Below are 24,917 nucleotides of genomic sequence, written 5' to 3' on the forward strand. Positions count from 1 at the left end.
TGAAAACTTTGGTGTATTCGCCAAAGAATGAAGTGTGGTTGATGGCTGCACACAGAATGTGGTGGCTCTGGTAAAAGACTACTCTGAAAACAACTTGTTTTGTTTTGGAGTCGTAGGAAGTACCCTGCGTCATCTACCTGGTGATGGGTCTCTTTTGAAACTTAATTTTTTGATCTGTGGGGTGTAAGTTAGCAGGAAAGTATTGAAGATTACAGTAATGTTTGTTTCATCCCAAGAGTTTCTGCGTTAAATAAGTCTTGCTGTTGGGCACAGATAGGCAACAGGAAGCAGGGACAATGCATATAAAGTATCCAGTAAAAAAATTTACATCTATGATAATTCAAGGTTCACATGGGCATTCAAGCTGGATTTAGGAAAATTAATCCTTTTTTGGATTGTGGATGTGATAGTTACAGACTTGAATTTTTTGCCTTAGTTTGAGATTTTGTGTACCATTTGTCATACAGTGCGGCGGGTTTTGCATTGACTTCATTGCATTACTTTTATATCGTGAAAATGGTTTTAGTATCTCTTGTCTTTTGGTCTTGAGGTTTTGTTTCATACTTGTAGTGGGGCTGGTTCCTAAGATGCAATTTTCCTCAGGAAAATAAAGAGGAGGTTTCACTTAGTTATGATCTTCATGTTGTGGGTTCTTGGTAATTCTCTTTGACAGAAAGGTCAGCTGTTGGTCCTGCTTCTGTGAACATCTCAGCGTCTGAACTGTTGTGGCAGAGTGACTCATTCTCTAGTGGAAAGTCTTTGTTGATCCAGGTGTCAAAGGTTTGGAAGAGGAAGTAAAGCTGATGAGAATTATTTTTTATAGGAGTTGTTTTTTCGTCTGTATTGTTCTTCCTTTCTTCTGTTAGATTAAAAGGTAGTCTTTTATCATGAAGCTGCACTTTTTGAAGTTAATTCAAAAACTGTAGCTTAACAAGATCACGGCATTTCTTTGCTGCATGGAAAACAGTTTGTAACAGTTACCAGGATTAAAAAAAAAAAAACTCTTTGGAATTCCTTTTTAATAGTATTGTCTGTCCTCAAGTTTCAAGTTGAGCAGTCATTATGGGAATTGAGTGCTAGAACTGGGAATGAGTGCAAGAAGCCACACCCTCCTGTAATTTCACAGTGCTTATTCCCTGACAGATTTAAGTGGGTTTTAAAATACTGTAGCAAATAAATTTTTTCTTTTTAATATTCTTGTACTCATTAAAATTCCATAGATTTGTTGCATACATTTGGCTTTTGGAGGGGCAGAGGAAGCAATTCCGTTTTGCTGTGTAGACAGGTCAGATACAAAGGCATTATATGAGTGTTTCAGAATATCCTGCAGTGATAATACTGTTGCTGTGCTGGCCTGTTCTATCAATATTGCAACCCGAATTCATTTGAAAGCAACTTGTATGTGCTTTAATTCTAATTTTTGCACTGTGGATTGGTTTTATTGTTATTTATATTCTATTAGCAAAACTCCTGAGCAACAAGCACATGTACCTGAATAGTAATTGCAGCTTAGTTCTCTGTAGATTTTGCCTGCAGAATTTGAATGGGGCACGATGAAAGATGTGATGTCCTTAGTGCTGGATTTTTGGTATTTTTTAGATGCAGTCATGCAGAATGTGCTTGCGAGGCAAACAGTGTTATCAATGCAGCTGAAAGAGATCAAAGCCTCTTGGAGGGGGTGCACTGAGGATTTTTGAAGGGAAACTTGTATATTCTCTTCTGCTCTGGAGATTGAATAGTTTACAGAATGGGTAGTATGTAGTATTTTTAAATATTGAACTGTGCCGTGCTTTGTGATGATACAGGTGGGATAGGAGTTTAAAAGCCTATAGGTGTTCTTTGCTGGCTTGTGGGAAGAGTAGTCTTGATCTCATTCATTGCTGAGCCCTACATCTTGTGATAAATACTCTCTCATTATCTCTGACACTTTAAAGGAGGGGTTTCCTTTCTCATATGTGAGCATGGCTGTAGATTATGACTCCTGGATATCACTGCTTTGTTTGCAGAAGCTTCTCAGATTCTTCAGGAAGTCCAGGTTTCCCTGCTGCAAATCCCATTGTGTCACATTGCAGGCTTTTTCCGAGCTTCATGTACTGTGCAGTCTTTTTATTTCTTTCTACTTGTTTTTCATATTCCTTCTGGATTATTATATTCTTGTGTAAAAAAAGTGGGATAATTGGCAGAAAGAGAGGTTTGGAGATGATTTTTTTGGTGGGGATTTTCTTTGTTTTGAATTACCAAAGGATTAAACACCTTTGCCTTCCATAATTATTAACACTTGTCATATGTGTATATAACCACTCTTCATAATTGGAGAGGGGAGCTTGAAATGCTCTTCCTCTCCTTCTTTCACTTACTTGCATTTCTGTAGCATAACTTCAAGTGAGTGATCTTGATTATTACTGATTGCTGCTTTAAAGCAGAAATCCACCCTTGACAGTAAAGTAACTGGGAGCTAGATTTAAAGATCAAACTGTTTTGAGGAACAGGAGTCACTTTTGTGAAGCCTCATGGAAAACATTGAAGATAATTGATGTGATAACTTGGCTGTTCTGTGGGACTGACTTTGTTCTGTATTAAAGTTTGTTTGCTTCCTGCTTTCATAGTGTTCTTTTTCATTTAATGATGGTCTGAGGTCCTTGATGACTGAATGTCAGAGGAGAGTGATAGCACTGAGAAAGCAGATATTTTCTAAGAGTGCTTAATCCAAACTTTTCACAAGATTTTGTAGAATTTAGAAGTCATTTCCCTTTGCCGAAGTGTTGTTTCAGGTGTTCATTCTGATGCTTCTGTGTGTTTTTATTTTTGTTTTCTGAAGACACACTTTTGAACATTTAACCCATTGGTTTTGAAGCAGTTACTGCCTGTCATTGACTTTATGCAAAACGTCATAACTAGGTATTTGAAATGCTTTTATAAACTCTTTCCTTTGTGCCTAGTGAAGAGGTGGTGTAGCTTACTTTTGTTTGTAAAACCAGGAAATGATGGTTAACTGGCAATTACTATGTAAGTTGAAACCTTTTGAGTAGGATATACTTTTGGAAACTACCATAACTTCATTTGATAGTGATAAAAATGAATAATTATGCTTTGTATTTGAGGAAAGTGGCCTTTATTATTTGAAAGCTTAAAAAGCTGACTTTCACTGTATTCTCTTTAAAATATGTTTTGCAGTCTAGATGATCAGAATTAAAATTCTGTGAAAAGAAAATTGACTGTACTTCTGTGGCTGAAGACTGGTCTGTATCCTTGAGTTCCTACATGAGCCATGAACAGCAGATACATAGAATATTAAATGTGATCAGGTGATAGAGCTTATTAAAATCATTAAAATTGCTTATGATGCATATAAACTCCTAAGAGGAATTTAGGAGTGTTCATATGCTTAAGTAATTAGTCACTCTTGAAATCCAGAAAACATTTTAATTTCTTTTTGTTCACTGATAAATGGCAATTCTTTAGAAAAAGATGGTTCAAGAGATTTTTAAGTGTTTTGGGGAGATTCCTTCATTTACAGGAATATATCCAGGAATAATAAATACTTCTGTACCTACCTGGTTTAGGACAAGCAATTTTTGTTCTTTAGCCTCTTTCTTGTCACAATTTCATATCATAAACTGCAGTGTACGTGCCTAACAGTCTTCACAAAGAAATTCAGAAGTGGATGAGTTTGAGGATGAAACACAAAACTCTGAGAAATTTACATTTTAATGCAGAGTTAGAGTAGAGAGTGGAAATTTAAGTGCAGTGCCTGCCATGTTGTCTGATTGTGAGTGGTGGTATCTGTCTCTGCGTGGCTGGGATTTATCTGCCAAGCATGAGGTCGGAAAGTGAAATACGGCTTGGACTGGAGCTATACACACACACACACACACACACAAATGCACGTGTGATATCAAAAATATAATGAAGACTAGGAGGGGTTTTTTTGTTCTTGTAGTCTCCTATTTCCTGATATTTTGAAATGTGAAACCAGTTACTTTCATGTCATCAAATACTTTTATTTAAATCTGTAATAGTCTAGCAATGCCCCAAGGTACAGTTTGGAACATAATGAAGATGAAACATTAAAAGGAGTTTTATATGGGGAAGTGATAGAAGATTGTGATGCTGTTGGGCAGTTGTTTTTTTTTTAACAGAAAACTTTGGAAAAAGTAGTGGGGAGGGGACTAGGGCATGGTTTGTGAGGACACAATTTGATAAGCTGTTGTAGAAGTGGTTGGGGGAAATGGACAGTCAGTGTTCAGTGCATTCAGTTGTTTTTTTTATATCCAGATTTTCAAAGGGCAATATTAGCAAAACACAATACGTCTTTTGGAAAATGAAAACAAAACTTGCTTATACAGACATTGTATCATGAGAATTCAGAATGTACTTTGGTCTGGTCTGCTTTGTTAGTGTCTGGAAGTAGAAATAAGTTGTAACTTACATTGTTATTTTTATTGATATTACTAATATTAACAACAGCAACAAACATGGTAGTTGAGAAAGCTTCTTGCATTGTTTTTCGCATCTTCGCTGAATGGACCTGTGTTCCATTCCCTTGCTCTTCAATTTCTGCTGTGTTGTTAAAAAAATCTGCAGATTAAAAGCATGGCTAATTGGCAGTGGAATGTGTCACCAGCAAAATAATCTCTTCTCCCTACCAATAAAAAAAAAAAAATGGAAAATGTATAGGAACTCACACGGTACATAGTGCACGGAGAAGATTAGCAATGTGCTCATTTTTCTCTTAAAATTCTTGCTTCAGCAGTACCTTGAGATGGTGGTGGGGAAAACCTTATATAAAGGGAAATAAATGTTGTAAATGGGACATGATGGAACGTGATTGTGCTTCACGATACTTCTGCAGGAGGCTCATGTGTTGTCCTTTGCAAGTGGATTTTTTGTCAAGCAAGTGGATTGAAACTTTAAGTTGATTGAAAAAATATTGTGGCTGTTTTGTGAAGCATCATAGTCCAGGAGTAGTAGCAGAAGAGTTTAAACCAAATCTGCGCAAAAGCACGCGTGAAACGCATGGTTCAGAATGTTACCTGTGAGAATGCTCTCCTTTCTAGAGATCATGACACACTTAGATTCCTTTTCCTTGCAAAAAGTACAGAACTTTCCAACCCAGTTGGAAATGGAGCATAGCCACCCTTGGAAAGCTTGGTAAAGCTAAAAGGGGTAAGTAAGTAGCAAGTACCTGCGCCTGCTGAGAGTTAAAGATGCTGTGCTGGAGGTACAGACCACAAGCATGCCAGCTATCAAGGGAAGTGTGTAAGGAAGCTGGCACAACTGAACATCAGGTAAAGATAAGTTACTAGAAAGGTGAAATAGTATCCAAATGTGGAAAATTGTGAGGATATAAAATCTGGCAAGTAGAATATAAAAGCATGAGATTAAAAAAGAGAGGAATGCTTTCAAATCAGCATATGTTAAGAGAGAAAAAGGCAAGAAAGCAAGTTGCTAGAACCAGAGAATGTTCACCCAGTAACATTCTCTGTTGGGAAGCGAGAGATGAAGTAGTTTTCCCAAGCGATCTGTAATGGCTCTGTTAGGTGGACACCTTCAGGTAGTTGGGTGCAAATGCAGTATGAGGCCAGAATTACAAAGGACGCTCACTGGTGATGTAATCTGTGTGAGAAGAAATTGCATTAACCTACAGAATTCCTCGACACGTGGTGTCTGTTATAACAGAGTGTGGATAGGTCAACAAGATTTAGAAAAGAAGTTGTGCTTCAGACCTTTTGGAGCTCATTGAAGGAGTTAGCAAGAGCACATGTAAGGAAGCTCCAATTTGCTATGGTAGGTGGGATTTCCAGAAGTCTTTTGGTAGCCTTCTGCATGAGAGGGTTAAGTCCTTGTATGGATAATTCGTTAATAATGTGGTATATATAATTAAAGACAAGACATGAAGTAGTCAAGATGCTTTTCAGAGGTGACTGGTAGCTGTTACAGAAATGTTCACAACTGAAGAATTACACTCACAGTTGTATAATTGCTGTTATGTTCAGAGTGTGTGCAGAGGTGGGAGTTAGCTGGAGTGAGGAATGTGGAAACTGTAACTCCTTGCAGGAAGGAACACTGGTTTGGAAGTACAATAGATGGTTCTGTGAGAACAGCAGTGCAGGCTCAGAAAGATTAATTCTGTAAATTGTTAGGATAACAACAGAGAACAAAACACAATTGGCCATTGTCAAGGTCCATGGTGCATTTCATTAGACTGCTGTATTGATGTAGGCTTGGGATTATCCTGGGAAGAACAGTGCTTACTTCTGCATGTATCTAGCTGACACAGATGTTTGTCTAAGTGTAGGTTATTTGTCTTTTTCATTCCTTTTAAAATATTCTTCCTTTTTCCTTTCTTTTGGCCAAGGTCTTCTGAGTGATAGAGTAGCTTCAGTAAATATCTCGATTCTTTGCTGTTCAAAGAAGCGTTGTGGTGTGTGTCCTGTGATCAGATGTAGTACTGGAAAGGACTGTGCTTAGCATAAAATCTGTCACTCTGCTCAGCACCTAAGGATTTGCCTATTTCAAAGCCTCTGGAGAGTGAAGACAGGAGCAATGATTATTAAACTGTAGAGTAAACTTGGCAAAGTCAACTGGAGACTTGAGTATCTTTGACTGCCCTTGAGTGCAGGGCCCCGTGATTGCTGGGATTTATGCAAGGGGCAAAAGTTGCCCAGGTGGAGACTGCTGGAACTAAAATTTGAGTTCGGAGTTGTTGTTCAGATCAGTAGTGGAGTAGCATAAGCAGACAGTATCCTCCTGAAGTTTGGTGTGCTGTAGTAGAGCACAGACTCCAGTGGCTAAGGAAAACACATGAGGATGTGACTTTACGATAGTTTGAACAAATTGCCATTGCAGTTGTAGTGTAGCCACCTGGTTGACAGCTGTCAAATGTTTTAACTTCCTTAAAAGGCTGTTTCTGGGACAAACAGATGCCAGCACGAGAGAGGAGTGCATGAAGTGGGGTGGAAAGAGGAGAGAAAAGATGATCCTGTGACTTCTGTGACAGCAAAGTGTTCTCTTCAAGACACTCTGCTGTTCCTTGAGCATACACTTTTACAGACTTGGGCTGCAGGGACTTGTTCTCAGTCTTGAAGATGTGTCTCTAGGCTTTAGAAAAGAAGTTTTATTAATTCTCCTGACAATCGTTGTAAATTTGAATACTTAAAGATTCAAGTTCAGTATTTTCAGTAATAGGTAGTCCTTAATTTCTTTTTTGCAGGATAGCGTTTTTTTGAAGTTTGTATTGTCCTGGTTTTTAATTCTACTGTTATGAAAATTTTGAAAACCAGTGTAATATTTGAAGGCCTGATATTTTCATAATAAATTTGTAACAAATTTTACAAGAACTCTGACCCTTATAACTGTTAGCCAGCACTCAGATTTGTATTTTTATTTCTTTACAGGATCTTGAGTTTCATGGAGTAATGAGATTCTACTTTCAAGACAAAGCAGCTGGAAATTTTGCAACAAAATGTATCCGTGTCTCTAGTACCGCCACAACTCAGGATGTGATAGAAACTCTTGCAGAGAAGTTTCGGCCAGACATGCGAATGTTGTCATCCCCTAAATACTCACTTTATGAAGTGCATGTCAGTGGAGGTTTGTATTTATCCATTAAGTCCTTCCTGTGTCCACACCACCATCTTATCTACTCCCAGTCAAAGTATCTTCAGGTTTGCCCCCAGTTTCTGAACCTCGTGAGACTTGGGTTTTTTATTCCCAAATGTGTTGCTACTAATTGTTTTTCGGGGAGTGGTTTTCAAAACTTCATTATGCATACTACGCCTGCAGTTCATGTAAGATTTGATTATGATCTATCAAATGCTGTAATTGACATCCTGTTAGTTTGTTGACATTTGTGAGAGAGTTGCTATTTTTGCGATTAGGAGGTAAAGACTAAATTTATAATGGGAGACTAGGACTGTTAAGTTAGAGCAGTTAAGAGTACATCTTCCATTCTTTGAAACTGTGGGCCTTTGATGGTAGCCTTATAACTCATGTTCTTTTACTGCTAAACTGGGATAAGTTCAGCTTAATACTGCTTGAAGCCACTGTGTTTCTTAAACAGATCCTGTAATGTTACCTCTGAAGAATTTGGATATATAAATAGCCTTTGGTACTGCTGAAATTTGTCTGTTTCAGATTAGAAGGTGATAGTGTGTGTTGTGGTGGTAGAGACGGATATAGGAGAAACTATCTTTTGATTGTACTTTTTATTTTTCTACTTCAGAAGTTTACAAAAGTGCTTGAATGACATTAAATTCTGCATTTGAAAGACTGAAAATAATTTAATTTTTTCTGCTTTAGATTTCTTGAAAAATCTGTTAGCACTGTGCCTGTAGTCAAAATGAAATTGATTTCTTTGCAGAGCAAGTTCCTGGTCTTTAAAAGATGGTTGAGACATGCAAGGTCAATAGGACTCTTTCTAAATAAAAATAACCACAAAGACATCATTATTTTCCTGGGCATAAGTACTGTCTCCTTCTATTCAAAAGGAAAATCAAATGGCAAGACTTGCTGAAGTTTTTTAACAACTCTGTCAGTTGTGTTTCCATATACTTAAAACAGATGTAATATACTAAAATGAAATGGTGTCTCAGATCTGCATGATGTTGTGAAGGTTTTTGATTTGTTTTATTGGTGAAATTTTGTATTCTTGTTTATTTTTGTGCAGTCTTTCTAGAATAGTATTTCTCAGGCTGCAACCAGACTATGGTCTACTTTAAAGTAAATTTAAAGTAAGAAAAATTGGAAGACCCAGGATGTTACCAAGTTCTAAACATTTCAGCTCTAGAGCTAACTTCTCCTCTGGAGTGGTAATGTTGTCTTCTGAGACTTAGTTCTAACAAAGGAGTTATGCAGTACTACCTTATGGGGGACCTTTAGCTTATGTAGATAGATGGAATACACTTGGGGTCGTTGCTGGAAAGGGGACATGTAATTAATTCTGCAGTCCCAAGCTTTCTTTCTGTCCCTATACTTAACAGGAAAATATCTATGGATGTGTTCTCTTAAGCTAGCCTATTTTTTTTTTAAAGCTTAACTTATTTCTAAATATGTTTGCTCCTGAGATACCAAGTAACTGTTACTGCTTTTCATTTTTTTGAAGAAGAAAGAAGATTAGATGTGGATGAGAAGCCTCTTGTTGTACAGTTAAACTGGAACAAAGATGATCGCGAGGGAAGGTTTGTCCTCAAGAATGAAAATGATACGCTTCCTCCAAAGGTGAGTCTTTATGCACCATGCCAGTGGTTACAGCAGTTTTGAAGTCTGAAATTTTAATTTTCAATATAAATTTGAAAATGTTATACAGGAAAACATAACTTCTACTTTTTTAATTCCTGGAAACAACTGCTGCTCATGACTGTCAATATCTGGAGCAAGTAATTTTAAATACTTGAAAGTGCATCTTGGCAACGCAGCATTTTTGTTATCTTTCTATGGCTGGTGATGCTGTGATCCATGTAGCTGTTTAGTACTGGAATGTTTAATGCCTAGAGAACTTAAAGCTTGCTTTGTTCTGTTATGAAGACTTGAAAATTTCCTCAAATAGTATATAGTGCAAACACCGGGAGGTAATCCTGCCTCTTGCAAAGCTTTTAAAAGGGAATGCTGGGGGAGTTAAAGAGCTAAAAATTATTACCTCCTTAGGTAACATTCTGTTTCTTGAAAAAAATGGAAGAATCTTTCCTTTTGTGCAGGGTTTTTTGTTTTGGTTTTGCTTTTCTGGTTATTGATTATTTTTTTCTCTTACAAATGCAAAATGAATGAACTGCCAACACCAGCTGTACAAAACTTTGCTTTAATATTAGCAATTTAAACATTAAATTAGATTAGACTTTGGCTCCTAAAGTCATAGAATTATATATATTATATGTAGCTTGGTTGCCTATAGCTATGGAAAACATGCGGTTCAGTGTGGGCTATCTTAAGGCAAGTTTTTGATGTTGTGCTGAGCACTAAATTTCCTTTGCTTTTGGAATTAGAGCTTGTTAATTTTATAAGTGCTTTGTGTATAGCTACCTGAGCTTGTACTGGGCTTTAGACTGCAGGATACATCCATGTTACAGGGTGGAAGGGAAAGTTAATGATGTATTGCACTGCATGTACCAACCCTGCTATTCCTATTAATTGAAGTAAGTGATTTGCAATCTTCCTTCTCTGTATTCTTCACTTCCTGATAGAAGTGAGAAAATCTGCATCTTCTTCTCTCATGCTCTGTCATCTTCTCTAAAGAAGGCAAATGTGCCTAGGATTACAGGTATCTTGTGTATGCAAGGAGCAGGAATTGGAGAACACTGGAATAACAGCTTGGAAAAGTACACCATTGGGAAAAAGTCCTCTGTAATGTTTTTCCTTCTGCAGTTTATTCTTATCTGGTGCTCCAACACAGTTGCCTTCAAAGTAGATTAGGCACAGCATTGTTACAGAGTATTTTTACTCAGAAACAACAATTTGTTTTGCAGCCTTCAGTTAATCTTTTGAGGCCAAGTAGATAGCAGGCATTACTCAAGTAAAATTCTGCAATTTCTTCACTTTGTTGAGTAGAATCAGTTCATACCTTCTTTGGAACATGACATTTTTGCCTTCTCTCTGCTTTCCTCGAGAGCATTAGTCCCATTGCTGTGTAATGGAGTGTTGGTTTTGGGTCAGTGATCCTGTGTCTTAAACAGATTCATCTGCAAAGTTAAAAACCAATACTAACTTTTCTTTGGATTGAAATTGACAGAAGCTGTTTTAAACTCATTTATTTCAGAAAGCTCAGAGTAATGGGCCTGAAAAGCAAGAAAAAGAGGGAGTAATTCAGAATTTCAAGCGAACGCTCTCAAAAAAAGAAAAAAAAGAAAAAAAGAGGCGTGAAAAAGAGGCATTGCGACAAGCGTCAGATAGAGATGATAGACTTCTTCATGGGGATGATATGTAAGTGGTTTAAACTTATTTTTAAAACCTTAAATGATAGTTGTTTTTAAGTACATTTGCAAAAGAAAAAGCATGACTTGCAAGCACATGCTAACTCAGCTTTCTCATGCTTGGCAGTATTGGAAATCATAGTAAAGTTAGGGGTATAATATAAAGTTTATAATATAAAAATTAAAGTTTATAGTATAAAGCCCCAATGTACAAGAGGTAGATGACCTCTTGTATTTTTGGAAAACTAGCAACTAGCAGTGCTTAAATTAGCTTTTTATCAGGTGAGCATGGGTGTATGAACAGCATTAACCTTAGTAAAAATGAAGTTCATGTAGAAACTATCTTACAATAACTTAAATGAGCTCCTGTGTCTATGAATCCTACTGCTTTTTTGTCCTATGTGAATAATAAGGATAGATGTATTTTAAGATCTTAATGACATTTTTTTTTATTTAAACTAACTTGGCAGTGAGAATTTTCGCCTTGCAGCTGAGGTTTACAAAGATATGCCTGAGACCAGCTTCACTCGCACAATATCCAATCCTGAGGTGGTTATGAAACGGCGGCGGCAGCAGAAACTGGAGAAGAGAATGCAGGAATTCCGCAGTTCGGATGGCAGACCAGACTCAGGTACTTAGAGTTCTTCTGCTTAAGTTATAAACAGTAAACTTTTTATCAGGAGAACATTCTTGAAGGCCAGCAACTGTAGAAAAATTGGCTTTTGCTTGCTCCAACGTTTTTTGCACATGGCTAGTTTATCTGTGGTGTGACTAAACCAAGGATTTGTAAGGGTAGGAGTCTACAGGAGCGTGTTCCATGGTGAGTGCGGGTCAGAACTTAGAGTGGTGGGCAGACTGAGAGTATGCTCATTGAGCTTGCTAACAGTGCTGAACTGGGAAAAAAAGGAAGGATGGACTTAGGCTGGCTGGAATAGCTGACATTCATTGTACTAAGAACAAACTGAATAACCTGAAAGAGAAAATTCAATCAGTAGCATAAATAAATGGTGTAAAGGAGTGATTGCTCTGCATGAAGGATTCTGGTAGATCTTGTGTACAGCACTGATTAAGTATTTTTCATTCATGGGGTGGGGATATAACAACGATTGTATAAATACCGTTAGAAAAGAACAAGTGAAGAAATGTTCAAACTGATTAAACCTCAAATGACATACTCTGTTCATGGAATAGTAGTGAGGAAAGAATTAGAGATGTAGAAAACATTGTTTTGAGGGAAATCTTAAATGGGCTTGTTCAAGAGAGAGGAGGTCAGCACAAACTTCCTGTCAAGATGGAAAAGGTCTGTTCTTCAACCAGTCATTGCAACTATTTCATTTTAACTTCACGTAATACTAAACATGGTGAAACACTATGAAAAAGACTTTATGAGATAAATTATGTAAATATCGCTGGGGATTTTTAGTGATGGCAGAGATAAATCTATTTTGGGGACATTATGTAATTTTTCTTCTATTACTAGAGTAGTAAAACTGTTTCTAAAGAACTTTGTTCTTATTAGAAATAATAAGAAATATATGAATGACTGTTAGAAATATTATAAATGACTTCATGTCTGTCTTTGTGTTCTCTGGTTGCATTGTTAATTCCATTTTGTTTCCTAGGTGGGACGCTGAGAATTTATGCAGACAGTTTGAAACCAAATATACCATACAAGACAATCCTGCTGTCCACTACAGATACTGCAGATTTTGCAGTTATTGAAGCACTGGAAAAATATGGCCTGGAAAAAGAAAATCCCAAGGATTATTGTATTGCTCGTGTAAGTTACTGAAACACAATCTCCTCATGTTTCATATTTGGTTGGTTTCTTTTTTTTTGCAGTAGCATCCAAGCTAAATAGAAGGACTCGGTTCGTTCTGTGACTAACATTTTCCCCCTGCCCCCCAAATCTAACACCCTCAGGAATTGTGAAATGGCATGTCAGGTTTTTTGTTTTTAAAACTTCAGTCTTCCAGTCATACTAAATTATTGCTTGTTATATAGAAAAACATAAATACTGAAAATGACATATTTCTTCATTTGGAACTGTGGCTTTATATCAGTAAGTGTATTGGTGATTCACAGATATATAAAATGAAAGTTCATCCTGTGGATACCTGGATGAATCTGTGCACAAAACTGTTTCCCTGAACTAAGAGTGTCCACTCTGAAGTGGAAGTGCAGAGGTGAGCTCCATTGTGAAAGGTGTATGTTGTGTTCTCTTTCCTTAAACCTTACAGTGGTAGCTGACCCTCATTACAAACCAGAAAAGATTAAAGTGATACTCTTTTTTTCAGATTTAATTATTTTAGGAGTTCTAAAGGAATTGTGTAGAACTACTGTTTCTTAGAGGTGTGGCTTGAATCAAGAAGTCCCATGGGCAGTATGGATGAAAGATTACAAACTTTGTGACCATGTTGTCTTCTCCGGGAGAATCGCGAGGCTTGAAAATATTGATTCTTGTTTGAGTCCAGTGTTTGATTACATTTTTGGATGTGACTTGTCTAATAAACTCACTTTTTTTGCTCCTTAAAATGTTGAAAAAATAGGGAATAAGTCTGTTGCTCACAATACTGTGTTGGTTTGAGAGAATCGTGGGCTACAGCAGAGACACTGAGACTGAATTTGAAGATAGTTTACTCCATTTTGCTTAGTTCAGACTTATTATGATGTATTAAAAATCTTTGTGTATTAGGGAATTTGTTGGGCTAATTGCACCTTTACCCAGGAAACTGCTGCAAGTTACTCTTTTTGTAGTGGTGATGTTCCCCCTAACACACCTAGGTGGTGTTCCTATTTTCTGATCTTGTGTGGGTATGTTTAATGTGAATAATAGTCTGGGGAATGTTGTGTTGATCTTGGGAAAGGTTAATGAAGTTATTGCTGCAAAAGAAATTGTTTTATATTAGTTTTTTGGGAAGTACTTCTGGAAATTACTTTGTGTTTTCTGAATAACACGTCTTCATACAGTAAGTGTCTGAACTGATGTAAGTTTTTGTGCTTATGTTTACATTTGACATAAATGAGTGGTCTTCAGTGACTAACAGCAGATCTGTTTTTGTAACTCTTAAGTGTAGCATTTGCTCACAATAAGTTGGAGTTGGCTAAAATCTGCTTGGCCATCGTCTGCTCATACAGTGCTTGGCTTTTAATATGTTAAGTCTTGTTTCATTAATTAAGTGGAGTATTTTAAGTCTAGATTTTAAAATCTATTTTTTCCAGTTATTTTATAAAGTTGCTTTCCTTGCTTGAAACATTAAAATACCCAAGAGTTAGCCTGATGTGTCTTTAATCACTGTTGTCTTTTTTGGAAACTCACAAACGCGCCACTGAATTTGTCCAGTGGCACTCCTTATGCTGGAGTCTCACAGGTGTTCTCTGTCCCTGGTTTGGCTTTTGCCCCTTTCTTCTGGCACTTTACAGTACTCTGTGTAAGACAGGTCCTGCACATGTTCCTGTTCTTTACATTTTGTAAGTTCAGCTATTATCAGTGGAACATACAACATCAGTTTCCTACTGGTTGGGGTTTTGAAACATTTTGTTCTCTTTGAGTGCCAGGTGCAGTGTCTTTGAAGATTTCAGCAGTTGACATTTACTTAACTATTAAGATGAATTTTAAGTTACAGGACAAGACCATTATAAGGCTGCATAAGTACCTGTAATATGGATCACTCCTGAAGTTTCAGTTGAAAGATAACTGTAGGAGTTTTTCATAACATTTTTGTCAACTTTTATTGTAAATGGTGTTTTCGTATTGGTTGTTTGCTTTAGCACATTGGTTTGCAGTGTATCAGGCTGTGCCTTTGTGCCTGGTTCTAAAGTGCTTTTCTGTGTAAGCAAGTAGACGCCAGTTTGTTCCAATGTGTGTGTTTTGTTTGTTTCAGTTTGCTTGGTTTGAGTTTCCCTGAGTAATATGGGGTTCACTGCACATCTCTGGAGATGTCAAATTAATTAGACAGTCTTCCAAGCTACCTGTGCATATTCACTCAGGGCATTAGACTTCAGGCATGCAGCAAACCAGTTAACTCTTGAACGTAGAATCTTGATTAGACTTTTGTTTTTAGCATGCAGTTATGTTTTTACTTGAGGGTAAGGCATAAATAACTTTTTGTAATGTCAAGCAAAAATATGTATTTCATGGTGAGTAGTTTTAGTGGGTTTTTTAAAGACAGTCATTAGAGACATAAGACATTAAGTATTTTAGCAAGATCTGTTGGGAGGTTTCATGGTGTTGCTGTTGTTTTCTTAGTTTTTTTTTTTAATGTGTGTGTGTTTTGTTTGGTTTTGGTGGTTTTCTTTGTGTTTGTTTGTTTGTTTGTTTTAGTAGGGACATGTGTGGAGCCTGCATTCCCAGCTTGTAAGGAAAATTGTAGATTAATAAATCACAATAAGCAGATATACTCAAATATACAGTAGATATGAGGGCTTTGACTTAAAAAGCATTTAAATGGCAGAAGAACTTATTGAAGACCTGTTGCACCATGGGGTGTTCTCATGTGAGACTTTTATTAAGGAGGGGCCTGATAACTTGATCTCTATTTATTACTTAAAACGGGGGGCGTAATACTCAGATACTTACTTTCTCTTACTTGTTTATTCCAACAATTGCTTTGAAAGTTAAGTCCGAAGTTGCTATGGTCTTCATTTAAATTTCTCAGCTTGTATTTTTAGGATTTATATTAATAAATATAGAATGGAATGATTATGATAATTTATATATGCTTGTGAATACACTCATGATGAAGCAGAGTGTATTTTTCCTAATTCTAAGTATTGTGTTTGTTTCTATTTATAGACTGTGTCCAAAGCTTGTGATATTAGGCTGGTTTGACCCATCTCTATTTCCTGTGCTGTTGCAGAAATCAAAGAACTGTCTGTGCTTGATCTCAGCAGTCTGTATAGATGAAAATTCACAAAAGCGTATTTAAGTGCATCTATTTTGAAGAACTCAAGCAAATCTCTACACATAAGCCAAAACCCAGTCATTATACAGACTTATTCCCTCGCTTTTCCATTATTCTAAAATGTAGGAATTTCAGTTTTGTGGGTGGCACTGAGGCAGCGTTCGCCCAAACCAGAGGTGTTTTCTAAAGTGTCATCATAATGATTAGAAGCCTCCTGGCCCACAGGAGCTCAGATACCTGGTGTTCTGTGTGTTTCTACAGGTTAGGTCACAATTCTTTTTAAGGTGAGGGATGTCTGAGTTACCAGCTCATGCTTCCTGAGAGAAGACAGGAATGGCAACTGACTGGGAGGATGAGGGTGCCTTTGTGACCCCTGTTCTCCAGCTTGTCTAGTTCACCATTGCTGCCCTTAAACCCAGCACCAAGTATGGATGCTTATCCAAGTTCCATGGTAGAAGTAGTATCAGGTTCAACTAGCACCTGGGTATTTGTAACGCATCTGTTCCTCTGGCTTCACTGCATTTGGTTTCCTCCGCAGTCCAGTATTGGTCAGGTCCTGGTCTTGTGTGTCTTTTGTGCTTTGTAACTGTCTACCTTCTGTCTCAAGGGCTTTAGAATTTTAAGGTTATTGCTTGCTGAACATGGCTTGAAACACAGTGTTACCCTAATTATCCTGTATATGTAATTGATTTTAAAATCTGAGATGTGAAATAGTTTGGCAAGATAAGATTTGAGTGTAGATGTATTTCTGTTTCCCTCTGGCTTATGCATTTTAATGTTTTCCTTCTTTTATAATATCTTGTCTATTTGAAAATCTAATTAAAGATAATTTAATTAGACCTATGTTTAGCCAAGTTTTGCATAGAAAATGGTTCAGGGATTACATACTTGTGATCTTAAATATAGTTGTTTCCTGCTTGGAAAAAGATGAAAGGATGCTTGAGGTGGATCTGTGAGAACTTGGTTAACACAGAAATGGGTGTGGAAAGGAGGGAACAAATGAGAGTGGAAAGTCTCTAGAGGGCTGCAGTGTAGTAGGGTGCTGTAGCCAATGGCTGCCTCTCTTCAGAAGGTCTTACCTTGGTCATAGTTCAGATGGGAATAAGTTAGAGTAGTTTGTTTAAAATAGAACTGTCTATGAATTTAAATAACGTTGTTAGGATTTCAAGTGTGGGAGTACAATATATTTTATTTTTTGATTCAGCTTTGAAAGATCTGTCTTCAATAGCTGTAATGCTACCTGTCATTGTCACTTTTTCTTGATCGCTGTGGGGAGCAGTAATGCATGAAATTACAGGCTGTATCTCCTCTAAGATCAGATTTTGTGAATCAAGGCTTCCCCTTTCCTCTGCCTTATAAGGTAGAGCTGTAAAAGGTAGGAACAGTCTGCAGTTCTGTTCCAAAAGTATGCTTGGCTTTGTTTCTCCCAGAGCTAGCCAGCATGAAGCAGTTGTGCGAAATGCTCCAGTTGTGTCCTTAGTTCCTTGTAAATTGGGTAAATTAGTTCCTTGTAAATCAGGTAAATTTTGGGTGAGACTAGGATACAGAAGTTATGACATAGTCTTTGCCAGCTTGTTGTGTCATTTTTAAAGATATATGTTACATTAGCAGAATGGCATTAGCAAAATGAAAGGCTGATTCCAGTGTGTGAAATAATAATGGAGAGTTCCGTTCTGTTTCTGGACTATCATCTCCACAGATTTTTTTCCTTTTTTTTGTCTTGGCTGATGAGAAATTGGAATAATTTTTTTTTACTGAAACAAGATCTCGCCTACTTTAAGTGTAACTTGTGCTTTTCTTTGCTTTTTAGACTTACTTGGTGTTCTGGGAAGTGTGATTTAACCGTAGGAAGAGGCGAGAGAGGAGTGGTAGAAAATCTTGGAAAACAAAATACATTCCAAGTTTCTGAATTCTTTGGCCGTATCTCTTGTTATAAACAACACATGCAAGAAAAATTATCAGAGAATATACCCCTGAATGCTCTAACTGTCCACCAACAGCTCTGAAAACTGATAATTCTTTTTTAGGTCATGCTGCCTCCTGGTGCTCAGCACTCTGATGATAAAGGTGCTAAAGAAACTATTCTTGATGATGATGAGTGTCCACTGCAGATATTCAGGGAGTGGCCTAGTGATAAAGGTATGTCCAAAAACCTTTAAGATGTTTTTGTGCCTTGGGTTGTAAGCCATGTTGTGGAACCCCTGTAAAGGAAGAAATTCCAACACATATTTTAGTGTGTTTTGGTTTTGGACACTTAAAGTACTAGGAAGTATTAGAGTTATTTGCCGTTTTATTATGTACTTTCTGTAGTATTACTTCATTAGGTAGTAGGAAAGTTTTGCATTTTATCCTAAAGTTTCTAAATTATCCACTATACTGAAGTATGCTTTTAATCTGTGTGTAGTTCTTTGGAATAGTTTTAACTTAAAAATAAGTGACAGGAATTTAGTAAGCTGAAAGTAATCCTATGGGACACCTGCAGATTAATAGATGTTGGTTGTGTGCTTATTCACTGGCAGTGTGACTCAAAGGATGTATAATACTGTGTTTTAGGAATACTGGTCTTTCAGTTGAAGAGGAGGCCTCCTGATTATGTCCCAAAGAAAACCAGGAAGATAACTGATGGAAAGCCGTTAAAGGGGAAGGAAAGAGTTGACGGGTCTGGCTATGGCTCTTGCCTTCCTCCTGAGAAGCTACCATACCTGGTAGAATTAAGCCCAGGTAAGAATCCTGGTTATCTAATAAGCTAAATTACATTGTTATATAGTCATTTGGATTTTTCAAAAATAAGACATTCTTTGCAAGCACAAGGAACTCTGTGTGGCAGGAAGTCTGTGCCACGAGTTATTTTTCTGATGTCAGATTCTGAATTGGAGGTAACAGTTCTAAAGGTAGAGATGCCTATTGCTATAATATCAAAATCTTAGCGCCAAATGTTTAGAGTGTAAAAAAGGGGAGGAATTATTTACTAAGCTTAAATCTGATTTCCTTTACATTCACAAGTGCACTGTAGCATACCTGGTATTTGACAGTGCCATACATGGAAAATCATACATTTTAACAGGACAAGAACATGAATTTTTAAATCAAACTTAGATGTTAAACATTTTTTAGCCTATATGGAACTTTCAAATCACTGGCAAGGCTGAGTTTTATTTTGGCATAATTAGAACTTGCTGGGCTTTGTGGTAGTTTGCAGTTAATTTTATGATCTATGAAGAGCCAGGAGGGAATGATTGTATATAGCACAACTACTGATAAAACATACATAACTTATGCTCTTAATTTCTGTCATCCTTGTATTTATAGATTTGGCTATGGACTTGCATTTTTGGTGATTGAGTTATATATAGTTCTTTTTCCTATTAAGTGTAACTTGAATACACTCAGGTATTCAAGTAAATGTTACAGTTTGAAGTCTGGTTGTGTACCTTTTGGGAAGCAAGGCTGGAAATTGGTGCTGAAACCTTTGCTGGATCAGAACTGAAAAAAAAGGTTAAATTTAAGGTCAAATAGCATGGGGATTTTTGTTTGTTTGTTTGTTTTAAATCCAGATGGAATTATCAGTACACATATTGCATGAAACCTACTGTCATGTTCTACAGGTTGAGGCTTGGTTTGCATATTAATATTTTGGGTTCTTTTGATAGTACTGTTGATTTCTTTTCTTGTTCTCTTACTCTTTGTGGGATTTGGTTCTTTATCATTAAAATGTTGTGCTCAGGCAGTGGTGCCCATTAACAGAGAGAGTAAACCCAGTCTGAAGTGCCCAGGTGTCAGTGCTGTGTGCTGAGCTTCACACATTGCCTGTGGGACTGACCTGTTCATGTTTTTCTTCTAACAGCTTGTTGTCACTTCTCTAAACAATAAGGATTGTTTCATTCAGTAGCTTTGTAGTACTGATGTCTTTATATTCTACACAGTTTCTAAAATTGAAAGAGCTCAATGAACTTCATCCTTATAAATTGAATAGGTGTTTTCTGGCTACGGTTTCACCCTTTCCTGTCTTTTCTTTTCTTGCTCTCCTCCGCATGTTCTGCATGGTATCTGTCCTGCTTCACCTGGGTCCTCTGCATGTGTTTCTAACCCCAGGGAGAAGGAATCACTTTGCCTACTACAACTATCACGCTTATGAAGGTAACGCTGTATTTGATACGGTTCTCTCATTAGTCACTAAAAACTTCTCCAACTGTAAATCTTGTGTTTCATTATGACAAATGAAGGACTATCTTATCTTAAGGGTTTTTTTTCCCAAGGGACTGCTTCTGTGAAACAGTTACCTGTTTTGTCAGCTGCCATTTAATTATTTGATCTGTGAACAAACATCAGATAGATCATGAACATGCTGTTACCCAAAGAGTTCAGCCTTCCAGCTACGGTTAACAGCCAAATTTCAGAGTGTGGTTTATGAGCAATGTTACAGTAGAACTAAAAGTTCTTCGATCCATCTGCTTGCAGAATTCACAGTTAAAATTGGGTAAATGGTAGGAAACTTAACTGTCCTTTTCAGTATTTGACTGTTTTGATGCAGTGGATAAAATCTGTGATGATTGCTGTGTGAAATAGTGTTTGGACCATTGAGGGAAAACGACCTCACTTTCTACTCTGTGGTGTTCCATACCATCCTTTGGTATTTCTGCTGCCTGGTTTGTGTAACATTAGTGGTCTAAAGATTTAGCACTTTAGACCATAGAGACTTGTTCAGTTTTTTTTTTTAAGTGTTTGAAATTGATAGCCTAATTAATGTGCAAATCATTATGGATCTTTAATTCTCCTTAGAGTTTAGAGTAATGTGTAGATGTGTTCTGATTTGACCAAATAACAAAGAATACAAAGCCATTTTGTTTTCACTGTGAAATGTCTACCATAATATCTTTTCTTTTCTTACTTTTTTTTCCTGTTTCCTTACTTTTTTTTCTAGACTGCTATAGAAGAACTAAATGTGGTAGTCAGTGTTCCTCACCCTTTCTTTTATAGTTGTGGAGTGCAATACTGGGGTTTAAAGAACTGTATTCAAATTATGTCCTGTGCTCAATTACATGAATTGAATTCAGATTTCCATTTCGTTAACATTGTTATTCCAGAGAGCAGAAAGCTTTCATAGAGTGGGCAAATGAAAAATCATGGATGGGCTCTGCAGGAACACTTAACCATTAAGTAGGAAGATTGAAATTTGGTTGCATGTCACTGAAAAAAAAAATATAAGTACAGTTTCTTAAATCTTTATCTCAGTGTGTGAAAAGAGGTCTTCATACACTAGAGTCAGACTGTGTCTTTGGAAAAAGAGCACTTTAGTATACTTGTATTTATTACAGAAATAACTCAAATAGAAATGTTCTTCTGTCAAAATAGAGGCTGTTTATATTTTTGCAGAAGAACCCAGCAGACTCACTTTCATGCAATGTACAATTGCACAAATTCAGTAAGTTTGCTAGTGAAGTATGTCCACTTTTTCCGCTTGTCCACAGCTGCTGATGGTGCTGTTTGTATGACTCTTCCATTGACTGAAGATTAGATTCTGTATGGTAGAGGATGCACTTCAGTAGCTTGTGGCTCTCCATGTGGCAGTCAGCAATTGTCTCTGTATCCAAGTCCTGTGAATGAACCAGTAAACTGAGATAAATCTGGTAGAAATAGACTGGATAGACTGAAATGACATTCAGCAGCACTTTGAATAGCTGATTCCATCTGTATTATCTGTGAATATGGCTTTTGGTGAGTTCAGGGATGTTAATAACTTCAGTTGTACAATCATAATATTTAAAGGCTGAGAAAAATGGCAGACTTCCATTTTTTCAGGTGTGAGCCTCAGATCCTACAAGCCTGAAATTAAAATTACAAAGCATAAATAAAAAAATAAAAAGGCCAACCCGTAAGGCTTTTTTCCTTGCTTCATCACAAAAAAGAGCAACCTTGAGCTGTAGAACAGATAGCAGTGGGAGATGTGGAGGGCATGGAGATATAACAGCTTAGAAAGAATTGCAGAAGGTTAGAGAAGTGGAAGGCCTTGGCCAGGGTGTTTTCCTGGCCAGCCTAAGTCCATTGCATGACCATTTTTGTTCAACTTTGGGCTTACGTGTTTCCTATGAACTGATCTTCATCATTTGGTTTGGTCTGGTGCTAAGTCAGTACTATTTCCCAGCATTGTTTCAAGCTTTGGACTAGTGAAATCAATTGAAGTTATGATTTTCAAAATGGTGTAGGATTCACCTTTTAGTGCTGTTTTGGTTTGGGTGATGTAAAGTATTTAAGATACATATCCATGAAGGGCGGCCTGTCTTGGTTTTTTCCTATTGTTTAAAAAAATACATGGTTGTGTTACAAACCACTGACTTCATGTCCTCACAGTGACTATTCACTTCTGTTCACTACAGCAGTTTATTTAGCATTACTATTGGAAGTGTGAACATGACTCTTAAGTGCATAAACTAAGTAATGAAATCTGTTTGTATTGCATCCTTTGCTATGATCAGCCTTTGTGGACTGTCATGACCTGGGGAGTAGGGCCTTCACCTTAGGTATAGCAGAATATGTATCCTGCTGCAGTAAGTTATAAGGGATACATTCCGAACACCATTTAGGTGAGGTTCCAGCTGTTGGAAACCAGGAAATACACTTTACACTGTAGTATAACACAACTCGTCCTTCCCTCCTACATCCCTCCCCTAGAACAAAGAGGCCTTTCATCATTCTTAGGATTTGTAGTAATTATCTTCAAGATTAGGATACCTTTTACTGTAGAAATTGGCTTTTATTACTGGTGAAGTATAACAAATTACCCAAATAACTTTGAATAACTCCTTAAAATTTTCTCCTTTTTGTGGAAGAAAAAATGGCATTTTTATCTAGTGCTGTGGTTTTAATAAAAGGTGTGTTCAAGGGAAAGAATAGACACTGCAGAGAAACAAAGGTCTTAATTTGCATCAGGAGAAGCATTGTGACACTAATACACATTTCTTGAGTAGTTGTTGCTTGAAAGCACACACACGTGGGTTCCAGTTTTACCAAACTAAGATGTGGGTAGGAGGAGGAAATACTTGATATTTGGATTAATAAATAAATAAATTATGGTTTTGATGTGTAAGTTGTGGGTAGACATAATAAATATAAATGGAATTTGGTGTAAGCTGCCAGATGCATTCAGTAATCTATTACATATCTGCATTTAGTGATACTGAAGATGCAGCCATATAATTTCTGATTAGCATTGTTAAGTATTTAAAATTGCACACAATTCAAATTGCTGAAGACATTGTTGTACTAGCATTATCTTTCCTGGGTTACCGTGACATTAAATGTGTGCCTCTCTAGACTGAAATACAGAGATTTCATAACAGGTTTATCCCTCTACCTGAAAGATGTTTAGAGGGACGAGTGGTCTTATGATTAATGCTTCCTTTGTGATGGATGACATACTAATGTTGTGATAGTGTTTCCATGTTCAATAACTGCATATTACTATAGTGTCAGCACTTAACCTTAGTATTTACAGTGCTAGTCTGTGGGCTACCTGTGCCTGGTGTCTTTATGTCCCAGTAACATCCCAACAGCCCCCCTGGTGGGGGTTGTTGGGGCTGTTGGGATGTTATTGGGACATAAAGACACCAGGAGAGGCGAATTAATAACTACTATTTTATGGTTAAGTGGTTTGCATTCTGATTTTAATAAACAGATTCTGGGAGTTTACAACTAGATTTATGGAGCTTCTGTGTATATTAACTTTCACTTAAAAAATTGAAGATACCTAGTAGCCCACTTGCAGACAGTATCAGTGTATGTGCCATGGCATTAGAAGAGAGAAGGTAGAAATTACAGTATTACTTCAGTTTCTGCTCGTATTTAAAGTTGTAGGATTTTCTAGGAATTGAGGAAGCTTTTTATGTATGCCAAAAGCCATTTGTGTTAGCCTGTGAATGCACCAGCTAAATTGTGTATACTTTGTATGTTCAGTGGATCTTGTGAAATTTTATGCTATTTGGACAGTACATATTTCTGAGAGGAGTAGGAAGTTGGATTTTATTTTTTACCAGTTTTCTGTGAGGTGAGAATATAGCTTGATAGAACTATAAAGGTAAGGCCAGAAGTGCTGAAGTCCTGTATATTGACTAAAGTTGTCATATGTAAACATTTTGTAGGACTGTCTTTTAATATTGGTCTAGTTCAGTATCTGATGAATTAGAAACAGTTTCGTATGTGGATCACTTGGCAGCAGATATTGCTGATAATGTGTGCTTTAGTAAGGTCAGTACATACTATTAATGTGGGAATCTGCAGGTAGTTTATTTTCTTTGTCTTTTAAATCCATACTGGTATACTCATATAAAGTCTTAGAGATTTACAAAAACCGTTGTATTGCATAAACTACTAAGGAAGTAGAAAAGACTTTTCATATGTTCAGAATAGTAGTTGTTGATTACTTTATTCATTGCATTTGTAGAAAACAGCTGCTCCAAGTAGGCTTTCTCTGCTTTCAGGGATCTTACGTTATTAGGAACAACCAAGTTCCCAACAATCTGGAAAGAATGTCACTCAGGTTTTCTTTTTTTGTGAACATTGCTATTCTGAGCTAAGTTGCAGTAAATGTAGAAATACTGTGTGAATATTTGAACTTTATTAGCTTGCAAATTAAGATTTATCGCTTGCTGTACAGATGGTTCTGACTCCAGAGATAAGCCAAAGCTCTATCGTCTACAATTAAGTGTCACTGAAGTTGGAACCGAAAAGTTTGATGACAATTCCATTCAGGTATGGAAAAAAGCAGACTCATTTTACAGTACTGGTCTGATCGCTGGTGTGTTATGTGTCATTGTGGAATGTAATAAAATATACTGTAAATACCCTTCAAAGCTTGAAGGATAACATACTGCTGAAATTTCTTATTAATGGTCAGAACTGTCTGTTTTAATTTACTTCCACTCTTGATTTAACAGAAGGGTTTTATTATTTTAAGTCAAGTTTTTATTATTTAAGGGGTTTATTATTTAAAATGGGTTTTCTTTTTCGTAACTGGATCATATAGTGCATATCATTGTTACTGTAACTGCTTAATGGCTTTCAAGTCCAAGTCTTAATCCCAGTGAGATAGGATTTTTTAAGAGTATAAAACAAA

The 24,917-nt window shown here is 36.8% G+C and overlaps 1 protein-coding gene across 20 annotated transcripts in view; it reads left to right on the forward strand.

Annotated features, from left to right (window-relative positions):
- The window catches only part of AFDN (afadin, adherens junction formation factor), a 114,877-nt gene that overhangs the window by 26,579 nt on the left and 63,381 nt on the right, over positions 1-24,917 (forward strand). For 10 of the 20 annotated variants that reach the window (XM_066178679.1, XM_066178681.1, XM_066178682.1 and 7 more), the window contains exons 2-10: positions 7,398-7,593; positions 9,104-9,219; positions 10,751-10,914; positions 11,375-11,535; positions 12,527-12,684; positions 17,836-17,947; positions 18,362-18,529; positions 19,901-19,945; positions 24,459-24,553. In XM_066178679.1, the coding sequence (XP_066034776.1) occupies positions 7,398-7,593; positions 9,104-9,219; positions 10,751-10,914; positions 11,375-11,535; positions 12,527-12,684; positions 17,836-17,947; positions 18,362-18,529; positions 19,901-19,945; positions 24,459-24,553 (1,215 nt within the window). The remainder of the gene's footprint in view (positions 1-7,397; positions 7,594-9,103; positions 9,220-10,750; positions 10,915-11,374; positions 11,536-12,526; positions 12,685-17,835; positions 17,948-18,361; positions 18,530-19,900; positions 19,946-24,458; positions 24,554-24,917) is intronic. The other 10 variants (XM_066178680.1, XM_066178684.1, XM_066178690.1 and 7 more) reach the window with 3 other exon arrangements.

The sequence above is a fragment of the Chamaea fasciata genome, unplaced genomic scaffold (genome assembly GCF_029207755.1).
Source record: "Chamaea fasciata isolate MVZ Bird 193981 ecotype frontalis unplaced genomic scaffold, bChaFas1.0.hap1 SCAF_3, whole genome shotgun sequence".
NCBI classification, from domain to species: Eukaryota; Metazoa; Chordata; class Aves; order Passeriformes; family Sylviidae; genus Chamaea; species Chamaea fasciata.